Source organism: Abramis brama (assembly GCF_963993115.1).
Source record: "Abramis brama genome assembly, chromosome: 11".
In the NCBI taxonomy this organism is placed as follows: domain Eukaryota; kingdom Metazoa; phylum Chordata; class Actinopteri; order Cypriniformes; family Leuciscidae; genus Abramis; species Abramis brama.
The window spans coordinates 25,535,004-25,548,591 of NC_139973.1; the positions used below are offsets into that span (position 1 = coordinate 25,535,004).

The following is a 13,588-nucleotide window of genomic DNA, read 5'->3' on the forward strand; positions in this document are numbered from 1 at the left end:
AAAGTTGTTCGGCCCGATGAGTTCTATATGTGTACCGAGTTTCATATTATTACATGCAAGCGTGTCTGATTTATGGACAAGTGTTCGGATCCCGTTCCAGGGGGCGCTGTCGAGCCCCCCTGCCACGCCCGGGTACCAGCTTCAGTCCGGCCCTGATGGCCGCGGGTTCTGACCTGTGTGCAAAATTTCAAGAGTTTTCGAGCATGTTAAGGGCCCCAAAAGTGGCCGAAAGGTTGACAAAATAATAATAATAATAATAAATATAGCTGCGAGCAGCGATTACGGGCCCAAGCCGGTGGCACCGCAACCCCGTTGCCTTTAGTTACCTAAAGGCACCGGGGTGGCGGTGCCACCGGCTTTGGCCCTTCATCGCTGCTCGCAGCTATATTTATATATAAATATATATATATATATATATATATATATATATATATATATATATATATATATAAGACAGAAACCTTATTACCTTATTCTGATTTTATGATACACTCAAAATATTCCACAACAAATCTTTTAAATTTAATGTAAAAATAAAAACGAAAGTAAGCACTGTTGGGCTCACGTAACCCTCTCATTAGAATCAAAATGTTTCAGCATTTGCGATGTATTTGGATGCTAAACTATTCTTTATTATAGGCTTTGTTCTTCACTCGTGTTCCAATATCGACGAAAAAAAATCATCCTCTTCACACGCGCAAAAATGTGCTTGAAACATCATAGTGGAGCGGTGCTTACTGTGAATGTACGAATTGTACTACTGACTATTTAGAGCAGTGTAATTTTTATATGTTAGGTTAACTATTTTATTATTATATTTTATTAAGGCTATAATGAACAGGCTGCGATGTCAAGATTGCAATGCTGGAATGTGTGTGTGTGTGTGTGTGTGTGTGTGTGTGTGTGTGTGTGTGTGTGTGTGTGTGTATGTGTTCATGTTTTCCTATCCCGGTGGGGACTTCAACCTGAATGCACACAGACTCATGGGGACTCATGTCACAGTGGGGACCTAAATAGATGTCCCCATGGGTAAACAAGTTTATAAATCATACAGAATGAGTTTTTTTGGAAATGTAAAAATGCAGAAAGTTTTCTGGGATAGGTAGGTTTAGGGGTAGGGTTAGTGTGAGGAGATAGAATATACAGTTTGTACAGTATAAAAACCATTAAGTCTATGGAGAGTCCCCACAAAGATAGTAAACCGTGTGTGTGTGTGTGGCGTGGGCGCGATTGAACAGTGGACACATAAAAACATACTCCGTCATTATACAGGACGACATTCAAACTGCAAAGTGTTAACTTATATTTGTGTACAGTCACAATAAAACACAACATTGTGCTTTTGTAAAATAATTCCAAGCAATCCACCCCCCGAAAGGTGCTAATTTTAAAATGAAACTAAAATGCTCATGGCTTCCATAGGAATTCATTTGAAACGCTCGCTCAACCACTATCAATGTCAGTGCGGACGAGCATATTTTACTTTCGTTTTTAAGTTGGCGATTCAAAAGCCCCCAGCGGTGTCACACATAGATTAACCAGTGGTAAAATATTCTCAACGTCACAAACCTAGTATATTTTTATGTAGATACAATAGGCCTACCTGATTTTGAACACAAGAGGGCAGTATAGCCCTATGTATGACTTGACTTTTATGGGACTAAATAGTACAATTACTATTTTTAAACTTATAAATAATTATTAAATTGAAAAAAAAAAGAATAGAATGGGTTTAGTTGTGATATTTGTATACTTTTATATAGAAATAAATGTTTTTAATTACATTTTTAGAAGATGAGGCTTTTAGTTTCCTTTTTGTACATTACTTTAGTCCCTCACTATAGCAAAACGTTTGAGATGTTTAATATCCGTTCACAATTTAGCATCTTTAATGTATTTTCATCATTTTGAAAAAGTTTGGTGTGAATAAAATAAACCTAATAAAAAGGAGGAAGAGTAGCTAAAAACTCAGAGTCTGAAATATCCAAAAAATCCACATTCAAACCAAAATATCTGACTTCCTTTTGCTCTGAGCTAATAACTGTAAATTAGAAAGTTGTCCGGCTCGGTGAGACCAATATATATTCTGATTTCTGTAACTGTTGGTAAAACTAACCCCCCCACTTTTTTCAAAAGCATGTTGAAAGTGACACACTTCCTGCTGCCAGTTGGTGGCGCTATAACTTTGGCTCACAATAGTTACATCCATCTGATCGGCCTCTTACCACGAACACACTGGTGAAGTTTCATGAAGATCAGTTAATGTATGCAGAAGTTATACCACTTCGTGTTTCTCTTTTCTCGCCATCATTTCGTTTCCTCGCCACGGCCAAACCGTTCGAGATATCAAAAATCCGTCCGCAATTTAGAATCCTCAATGTCTTGACTTCATGCACACCGAGTTTGGTGGGGATTGGATGAATTCTCTAGGAGGAGTACTTCGCATTCCACAGCAAGCGTTTTCCAAACAACCCATAATAGCCGACTTCCTGTTGGGCTGGCGTAAAACTTGACCGGGGGAAAGTTGTTCGGCCCGATGAGATCTATATGTGTACCGAGTTTCATATTAATTCATGCAAGCGTGTTTGATCTATGGACCAAGTTTTGGGACCCCTTTCAAGGGGGCGCTGTTGAGCCCCCCTGCCACGCCCGGGTACCAGCTTCAGCCCGTCCCTGATGGCAGGGGGTTCTGACTTGTGTGCAAAGTTTCAAGAGTTTTTGAGCATGTTAAGGACCCCAAAAGCCCCTGAAACCTTGATTAACAATATAAAAGCAATAGTCAAATCCCCCCTCCCCTCACACACACAGAGACACAGAGAGAGGGAGAGAAAATTCTTCAGAAAATCCACATTCAAACCAAAATATCTCTCTTCCTGTTGGTCGGAGATAGATCATGTAAATTAGAAAGTTGTCCGTCTTGATGAGAACAATACACATACCAAGTTTTGTTGCTGTTGATAAAACTAACCCCCCCCACTTATGACTAAAGGTGGCGCTACTGAGCCCCTCACCACGCCCGTTTCTGAAACTTTGCACATGTCTACGGGCTAATAAATGTGATGTGTCTGTCGAGTTTCATGCAATTTCAAGTATGTTAAGAGTCTCAAAAGCATAAAAAAATAATATTAAAGTTTGATGCGTTGCCACGGCAACAGTATCTAAGATATCAATAATCCTTTCACAGGATTACATCTGCCGTGTGTCTACATTGTACACATAAAGTTTGAAGCAAATCTGGTAAAAATAAGACAGTGATTTCAAAGCATTTTAATAGTGATGTACTTCCTGCTGCCTGTTGGTGGCGCTATAACTTTGACTCACAATAGTCACATCTGTGCGATCGGCCTCTTACAACGAACACACTGCTGAAGTTTCATCAAGATCAGTTAATGTATGCAGAAGTTATAACACACTTCCTGTTTCATTTTTTCGCCATAAATTCGTTTCCTCGCCACGGCCAAACCGTTCGAGATATCAAAAATCCGTCCGCAATTTAGCATCCTCAATGTCTTGACTTCATGCTGACCGAGTTTGGAGGAGATTGGATGAATTCTCTAGGAGGAGTACATTAAATTCCACAGCATGCGTTTCCAAACAACCCTAAATAGCCGACTTCCTGTTGGGCGGAGCTAATAACTTAGAGCGCGGAAGTTGTTCGGCCCGATGAGATCTATATGTGTACCGAGTTTCATATTATTACATGCAAGCGTGTTTGATTTATGGACACGTGTTCGGATCCCGTTCCAGGGGGCGCTGTCGAGCCCCCCTGCCACGCCCGGGTACCAGCCTCAGCCCGGCCCTGATGGCCGCGGGTTCTGACCTGTGTGCAAAGTTTCAAGAGTTTTCGAGCATGTTAAGGGCCCCAAAAGTGCCTGAAAGGTTGACAAAATAATAATAATAATAATAATAATAATAATAATAATAATAATCCTACCGAAAACAATAGGGCCTTCGCCCTTTCAGGGCTTGGGCCCTAATAATAATAATAATAATAATAATAATCCTACCGAAAACAATAGGGCCTTCGCCCTTTCAGGGCTTGGGCCCTAAATATAGCTGCGAGCAGCGATTACGGGCCCAAGCCGGTGGCACCGCAACCCCGGTGCCTTTAGTTACCTAAAGGCACCGGGGTGGCGGTACCGCCGGCTTGGGCCCTCCATCGCTGCTCGCAGCTATATTTATATATATATATATATATATATATATATATATATATATATATATTATTGTTCAAAAGTTTGGGGTCAGTAAGATTTTTAATGTTTTTAGGAGAAGTCTCTTCTGCTCACCAAGGCTGCATTTATTGATTAAAAATACAAACAAAAACAGTAATATTGTGAAATATTATTCCAATTTAAAACAGCTGTTTTCAATTTTTAAATATTTTACATAGTAATTCATTTCTGTGATCAAAGTTGAGTTTTCAGCATCATTACTCCAGTCTTCAGTGTCACATGATCCTTCAGAAATCATACTAATATGATGATTGATGCTCAATAAATATTCATTATTATTTTCAATGTTGAAAACAGTTGTGTACAGATTTTTTTTTTCAAAATGCTTTGATGAATGTTAAGTTCAAAAGAACAGCATATATTTCAAATATATATATTTTTAACATTATAAATGTCTTTACTGTAACTGTTGATCAGTTTAACTCATCCTTCATAAATAAAAGTACTGATTTATTTTATTTATTTCCCCCAAAAATAAAATTGTAATTATTACTAACCCAAAACTTTTGAGCGGTAGTGTTTAACGTTACAAAAGCTTTAGATTTCAGATAAATGCTGTTCTTTTGAACTTTCTATTCATCAAAGACTGTACACAACTGTTTTCGACATTTAAAATAATAATGAATGTTTCTTGAGTATCAATCATCATATTAGAATAATTTCTGAAGGATCATGTGACAGTGACGACTGGAGTAATGATGCTGAAAACTCAGCTTTGATCACAGGAATAAATAACAGTTTAAAATATATTAAAATAGAAAGCAGCCGTTTTAAATTGGAATAATATTTTACAATATTACTGTTTTTGTTTGTATTTTTAATCAAATAAATGCAGCCTTGGTGAGCAGAAGAAACTTCTCTGTTATGTGCGCGCCACAGACTGCACGCACGTCCGCTTAGAGTTCCGCCTTTTGCCTTCCGTCAATATTACGTTATTAGAAAAATATTTTTTTAGAGAATCGATTTTTTGACATTTGTGAATCGATTCAGAATCGTCCACGTCCGCATCGCGATGCATCTAAGAATACATTTTTTCTCCCACCCCTAGATTTCATACAACAGGTTAATAAACAGTTACAATTAAGTCACTTACATTTTAGATTCAATGTTGACTGTTTTTGTTCTGTTTCAGCAGCGAAAATAGTTAAACAAAGATCACGGCAGAACCATCACGTGTTTTCTCATAACTGAACGATTCAGCATTTTTAACGAATCGGTTGACTCAAAGATTGAATGATCAATCCATAAACATCTGTCTTAATCGTGATCGACTCATTCGAACGAATCGTTTGAACGAATGAATCAATGACTCGCTTATTAAGATGGATGCCTGGCGACACCTAATGGCGGTTTAGTGTTGTTTAAAAGCATCATTCTTTCCCACATGTGTGTGATTTGTGTGTGCAACATTATCATTATTTTTCTTTCACTATTATATTAGCGATTTAAAAGCACCCACTCGTGTCACACGTCGATTAACCGGTGGGAAAATATCCTCAGACACATACCTAATAAATGTATATTTAAATACAATATTGGCCTACCTGGTAAAAAGTTTTATATACTATTTTGATGTCCTTTTGGACACAAGAGGGCAGTATAGCCCTATGTTTGCTTTTTTGTTGAACCAAATAGCACTAAATAGCCTGTTTTAACTTTTTCATTCTTCTTGAATTGCAAAAACAGAATAAAATGGGTTTAGTTGTGATATTTGTATTCTTTTATATAGAAATAAATGGTATATAATTACATTTTTAGAAGATTTTTAGTGTTTCCTTTTTGGACATTACTTTAATCCCTCGCCATAGCAAAACCATTTGAGATATTTATTATCCATTCACAATTTAGCATATTTAATGTAGTTTCATCATGTTGAAAAAGTTTGGTACGAATAAAATAAATAGTTTAAGAGGAGTGGCTAAAAATTCAGAGGCTGATTTTGCAAAAAAATTCACATTCAGACCAAAATATCTGACTTCCTGATGGCCAGAGCTATTGAATGTAAATTAGAAAGTTGTCCGGCTTGATGAGAACAATATACAAACTGTTTTTTCTTTACTGTAGTTAAAACTAACCCCCCCACTTTTGTCAAAAGCATGTTGAAAGTGACACACTTCCTGCTGCCAGTTGGTGGCGCTATAACTTTGACTCACAATAGCTACATCCATCTGATCGGCCTCTTACCACGAACACACTGCTGAAGTTTCATCAAGATCAGTTAATGTATGCAGAAGTTATTCCACTTCCGTGTTTCTCTTTTCTCGCCATAAATTCGATTCCTCGCCACAGCCAAACCGTTCGAGATATCAAAAATCCGTCCGCAATTTAGCATCCTCAAAGTCTTGACTACATGCACACCGAGTTTGAAGGGGACACGGTGAATTTTCTAGGAGGAGTATTTCACATTCCACAGCAAGCGTTTTCCAAACAACCCATAATAGCCGACTTCCTGTTGGGCTGGCGTAAAACTTGACCGGGGTAAAGTTGTTCGGCCCGATGAGATCTATATGTGTACCGAGTTTCATATTAATTCATGCGAGCGTGTTTGATATATGGATCAAGTTTTAGAACCCCGTTCAAGGGGGCGCTGTTGAGCCCCCCAGCCACGCCCGGGTACCAGCTTCAGCCCGGCCCTGATGGCCGTGGGTTCTGACCTGTGTGCAAAGTTTCAAGAGTTTTTGAGCACGTTAAGGACCCCAAAAGCCCCTGAAACCTTGATTAACAATATAAAAGCAATAGTCAAATCCCCCCCTCCCCTCACACACACACAGACACAGAGAGAGGGAGAGAAAATTCTTCAGAAAATCCACATTCAAACCAAAATATCTCTCTTCCTGTTGGTCGGAGATGGTTCATGTAAATTAGAAAGTTGTCCGTCTTGATGAGAACAATACACATACCAAGTTTTGTGATTCTAGGAAAAACTAAGCCCCCATTTTTGACTAAAGGTGGCGCTACTGAGCCATTCCACCACGCCCGTTTCTGAAACTTTGCACATGTCTACGGGCTAATAAATGTGATGTGTCTGTTGAGTTTCATGCAATTTCAAGTATGTTAAGAGTCTCAAAAGCATCAAAAAATAATATTAAAGTTTGATGCGTTGCCACGGCAACAGTATCTAAGATATCAATAATCCTTTCACAGGTTTACATCTGCCGTGTGTCTACATTGTACGCATAAAGTTTGAAGCAAATCGGGTAAAAATAAGACACTGATTTCAAAGCATTTTGAAAGTGATGTACTTCCTGCTGCCTGTTGGTGGCGCTATAACTTTGACTCACAATAGTCACATCCATGTGATCGGCCTCTTACAACGAACACACTGCTGAAGTTTCATCAAGATCAGTTAATGTATGCAGAAGTTATAACACACTTCCTGTTTCATTTTTTCGCCATAAATTTGTTTCCTCGCCACGGCCAAACCGTTCGAGATATCAAAAATCCGTCCGCAATTTAGCATCCTCAATGTCTTGACTTCATGCACACCGAGTTTGGAGGCGAATCGATGAATTCCCTAGGAGGAGTACATTAAATTCCACAGCATGCGTTTCCAAACAACGCTAAATAGCCAACTTCCTGTTTGGCTGGCGTAAAACTTAGAGCACGAAAGTTGTTCGGCCCAATGAGATCTATATGTGTACCGAGTTTCATATTATTACATGCAAGCGTGTTTGATTTATGGACACGTGTTTGGATCCCGTTCCAGGGGGCGCTGTCGAGCCCCCCTGCCACGCCCGGGTACCAGCTTCAGTCCGGCCCTGATGGCCGCGGGTTCTGACGTGTGTGCAAAATTTCAAGAGTTTTCGAGCATGTTAAGGGCCCCAAAAGTGCCCGAAAGGTTGACAAAATAATAATAATAATAATAATAATAATAATAATAATAATAATAATAATAATCCTACCGAAAACAATAGGGCCTTCGCCCTTTCAGGGCTTGGGCCCTAATAAACAGAGCAATTCCAAGAGGGTCCTCACACCATCGGTGCTCGGGCCCTAATAAACAGAGCAATTCCAAGAGGGTCCTCACACCATCGGTGCTCGGGCCCTAATAATCCTACCGAAAACAATAGGGCCTTCGCCCTTTCAGGGCTTGGGCCCTAATAATCCTACCGAAAACAATAGGGCCTTCGCCCTTTCAGGGCTTGGGCCCTAATAATAATAATCCTTACGAAAACAATAGGGCCTTCGCCCTTTCAGGGCTTGGGCCCTAATAATAATAATCCTTACGAAAACAATAGGGCCTTCGCCCTTTCAGGGCTTGGGCCCTAATAATAATAATAATCCTAACGAAAACAATAGGGCCTTCGCCCCTTCAGGGCTTGGGCCCTAATAAATAATCCTACCGAAAACAATAGGGCCTTCGCCCTTTCAGGGCTTGGGCCCTAATAATCCTACCGGAAACAATAGGGCCTTCGCCCTTTCAGGGCTTGGGCCCTAATAATCCTAACGAAAACAATAGGGCCTTCGCCCTTTCAGGGCTTGGGCCCTAATAAATAATCCTACCGGAAACAATAGGGCCTTCGCCCTTTCAGGGCTTGGGCCCTAATAATCCTAACGAAAACAATAGGGCCTTCGCCCTTTCAGGGCTTGGGCCCTAATAATAATAATAAATAATCCTACCGAAAACAATAGGGCCTTCACCCTTTCAGGGCTTGGGCCCTAATAATAATAATAATCCTACCGAAAACAATAGGGCCTTCGCCCTTTCAGGGCTTGGGCCCTAATAATAATCCTACCGAAAACAATAGGGCCTTCGCCCTTTCAGGGCTTGGGCCCTAATAAATAATCCTAACGAAAACAATAGGGCCTTCGCCCTTTCAGGGCTTGGGCCCTAATAAATAATCCTACCGAAAACAATAGGGCCTTCGCCCTTTCAGGGCTTGGGCCCTAATAATCCTACCGAAAACAATAGGGCTCTGCGCCCTTTCAGGGCTTGGGCCCTAATAATAAACGGAGCAAAAACAATAGGGTCCTCTCACCATCGGTGCTCGGGCCCTAATAAAAAAAATAATCCTTACGAAAACAATAGGGCCTTCGCCCTTTCAGGGCTTGGGCCCTAAAAATAATCCTTACGAAAACAATAGGGCCTTCGCCCTTTCAGGGCTTGGGCCCTAAAAATAATCCTTACGAAAACAATAGGGCCTTCGCCCTTTCAGGGCTTGGGCCCTAAAAATATAATCCTTACGGAAACAATAGGGCCTTCGCCCTTTCAGGGCTTGGGCCCTAAAAAATGTCCAACTGAAGGATACAACAGCTGATTGACAAGAAAACAAATTAAGACAACTAACCAATTTTTAAACTAATATTTAATTTATTACAACAATCCTTCCAGTGGTTTGTTTTTCTCCTTTTAGTGGTACAGAACGTCTCATGGGGCTCAGCTCACAGAATGCAAGAAGCGTATGTTAGGTTGAGTGTGATGGTAAGCATTATTATGTGCCACCCAGTAGCAGCAACAGAAATGTTCCCAATGTGAATCCAAAGGATCTGTAGTCTTTAAACCGCATCAGTTACATACATTTTATTTCTGCCTGACCTGCATGACTTAAGCAGTGGGAAATGCCGTCGGACGTTGTTGTGATCTCATGTGAGTGACAGGTTGTAAAGAAAATAGAAAAAAAGATGTGTACAAATTAAATATTTATAATAAGAACTGCAATATTCCATAAAAAATAAGAATCATCATTTTGATTTCATTTCACAGTACATGTAAAGATGCCATGTATATAAGGCATGTAAATCTGGCCAAATATATACAGTTGTGTTCAGAATTAATGGCACCCCTGGTAAATATGTTCAAAAATAAATCTGCATTGTTTAAAAAAAAAAAAAAAAAAAAATATATATATATATATACATATACATATACATATATATATATATATATATATATATATATATATATATATATATATATATATATATATATATATAACCTTCAGGACTATCTACTGTGAGATTTACAATGAGCAGGAAATAGGAAAGGGGTCCTCAGAGTTAAAGATGACCATGAAATTGCCTGATTTATTCAGAATTATAAAAAAATCTTGACGTAGTTGATGCAAAATGAGGACACAACTTTGATAGGCATTTTTTAATGGATATTATAATTCAAGATTTACTTTTTGTATTGTTTGATATATAACAGATCTCTGCCTTTCAAATTTAAATGTATATTTTTGAATTTGTTGCACTTTGAAACACTTTGTTGGGCAGTTTTAGATTGTTACCTCATGCTGAGGACAGGTTAAGTATAGAGCATGCATTTAAAATAATACTAACAAAATTATTTAAAAATAAAAGCAATAAATGTCCTGAGTATCCAGATTTCCTTCAGATGTAACATTTTAAGCATTTTTATTTTACTGAATTTCTTTATTTTTAACATAAAGAGGACTTTTGTGTGTAGGAGATGTTTTGTCTCTTATCTCAAGAATCAGTGTGCTATCTTTAGAAAGGTGGAGAAAGACCATAATTTTACGGTAGACCCAAAGCTGTGGACTGTGCATTACCCTTAAAAGGATAGTTCACCCAAAAATGAATATTCTGTCATACTTTACTTAGCATCATGCTATTCCAAAGCTAGATTTGAGATGAGATTTGTTTTAGCACGAGGCATACACAAGCTTCAGATTTTACCATATGCTCTCGATGTGTTTATAATTCATTTAAATGTAAATATTTTAATTGTAATTAGAAATGAAAATTCCACTACCTAAATTCATGAATTAAAAATACTCCGCAATTTACACAACTGTAAATGTTATAATTTTCCTTTATTAAATGTAGCATAAGAATTGAAATAACAACAGTGTGAAAACAAATCTAGTCACAGATCAGTACACTTCTATGTAAATGGTGGAAATCATTGCAATAGTACTACCAATACACTGATTTTGATTCTCGCTACAAAAATTAAAACATTCCTGTCTGGGGGTCTTATTAAGGCATGATTTTAAAGAGGGTGTGTATGTCTGACCCTCAAATATTTAATTATTCAGTAAATAGCATTCAAACTCAAGTTATTCACAGTATTCATAGTACAAACATTCACTTTTAGCATTTAATTTGAAGTTTATGACCCAGAGGACTTTGGATTTTATGCAAATATAGTTTTATGATTTGATTTTGAAGGATCAGGGGTATGTTTATTGTAACATCACATCCTCTAGAGAGACAAATTAAGCAAATATTACATACAACAAATAATCTATACAATTACAAAAAGTAATGAATGTGGATTTACTTGAAATTATTATTTATTTTAAGTGCATAGAGACAGCAAACATGACCTACTTCTCTAAATAATTAGAATGCATAACAGAACCATACCCATTTAAAATTAATCAAAAACAAAAAATAATCTCATCTCTGACAGCAGAATCCTTACATGTGATGAATAGAAGGTCCTTTTCTACAGTAGATGACAAGGAAATCTACAGCTGGTGGAGCAAACGGTATTAGCTGTCTTGGACAGACTCTTCCCTTTCTCCCATAAATGCACTGCTTACAATTTGGACTGTAGGGGCTTCAAGTACTTGTGGTATGAATCGTGCACCTTAAGAAAAAAAAAAATGAGGTTCTTGTAATGTCATTTTACAAAATAAAAGTTTTTAACTTGCACAACACAATTTGCCATTGCATTCTTCACCAGACATGAATACGATACATTCACATTTCTAAAATAAGACAAAATTTTCACAGACATCCAATGCACTGTTATTCACCTCAGTATGGTTCAGAGGCGATCTCTTGGCCCACTCAAACATGTGCTCATAGACATTGCCATCGTATCGCCCCAGAACAGAACCAAGCATCTCATCACGGTAGTCAAAGGCATCAACCAGAGCCACTGCATTGGGCCTTAGCTCAGAGAGGAGATCCTTCAGCCTCTGTGAGATCTGAGTCAGCTGAGGAACACTTAGCAGACCAGCCTGACAAAGAAGAAAAATATGATCAGGAACAGCTGTTACACCTAAAAGAGATATGCTAAACTGCTGGTCTAGGAGCAGCTGTCTCCATGTCCAATGACATACTGCAAATCTGTGGGACACCCCTGTGAACCACAAGACAGGGCCCAACCCTGTCAGCATTGTAAATAGCATTGTATTAGACAATTAGACAAAAATGTATTTATATCTTAGAGTCATCAAAAGTGTGTGTCTGTTTTACTAGAATAGAAAGACTGTAAATGTGTTTATCTGCTTCAAATGAATGTTGTCAACTGTTTGGAGTACACTAGAATATACACACATTGCTCAAAGTTAGAACAGTCGGAATTCGTGCAAACATAAAAGCTCTAAAGTCATTGCCCTTGTTTTAGACAAATCAATTTCAAAAGCTCACCAGACATACAGTATGTTTGTCACAATACTATAATAATGTCACAATAATAACAACAATAATAGCTCAAGCTTAATTAGCACATATTTAAAAAAAGAAAAAAGAAAAAGAAGAGTACAATACCAGGGGCCTATACCATGTAGCCGGTTTAGTGTAAACTTCAAAATCTGTGAAAGTGGTGACGGACTGCACATGCATATTACGTGTTTAGTCTATAGGTATGCACGTTTGAATATATATGTGCGTAGGCGCATAGTCTTTCTTTACAAAGTGACATCGCCAAATTACTTGTCTGGTCTGCATAATACAGTTTTTTTTTTTTTTTTTCACGGATCCATGCGAACTGGAATCATTTTGATAATGTTTTATCTGTACAGAGGTAAAGGGAAGAAGTCTATTTGTTCAGGACTGCATTGTCGTCGTGTCTAGGTGCAGGTCCTTCCTCAAATCTGGATATGGCCTGGATCCGGTGGACTACGGTAAACTCGGGATAAATAAAAAAAAGACTAATATTAGCGTAGGCGCCATTCTTCTTATGATGCAACGAGTACATCAAGTGTTATGGGAAGTGTTCCCGGTTTCGGCTGACCTAATTTATGCAGCCTAACATTTTACATGATTTGAATAATAGAAATGTATAATGTTCTATGTGTATGCCAGGTTAAAGAGATGTGTTTTTAGTCTAGATTTAAACTGACAGAGTGTGTCTGCTTCCTGGACAATGTTAGGAAGACTGTTCCAAAGTTTAGCTGCTAAATAGGAAAAGGATCTACCGCCAGCAGTTGATTGCGATATTCTAGGTATTATCATTTGGCCAGAATTTTGAGATCGCAATAGACGTGAAGGACTATAATGCATTAAGAGCTTGCTCACGTACTGGGGAGATAAACCATTTAGTGCTTTGTAAGTTATCAGCAATATTTAAAAATGTATACGATGTTTAATAGGGAACCAATGCAGTGTTGACAGAACTAATATGGTCATACCTCCTGGTTCTAGTAAGAATTCGA

At 38.2% G+C, this 13,588-nt stretch overlaps 1 protein-coding gene across 2 annotated transcripts in view; it reads right to left on the reverse strand.

The window, feature by feature from the left end:
- Positions 1 to 10,992: 10,992 nt before the first annotated feature.
- acox1 (acyl-CoA oxidase 1, palmitoyl) overlaps positions 10,993 to 13,588 on the reverse strand; it is a 212,037-nt gene continuing 209,441 nt past the window's right edge. For both annotated transcript variants that reach the window (XM_084129374.1, XM_084129375.1), the window contains exons 13-14: positions 11,963 to 12,169; positions 10,993 to 11,793 (exon numbers count right to left, since the gene is read on the reverse strand). In XM_084129374.1, the coding sequence (XP_083985500.1) occupies positions 11,743 to 11,793; positions 11,963 to 12,169 (258 nt within the window). In that variant the 3' untranslated portion in view covers positions 10,993 to 11,742. The remainder of the gene's footprint in view (positions 11,794 to 11,962; positions 12,170 to 13,588) is intronic.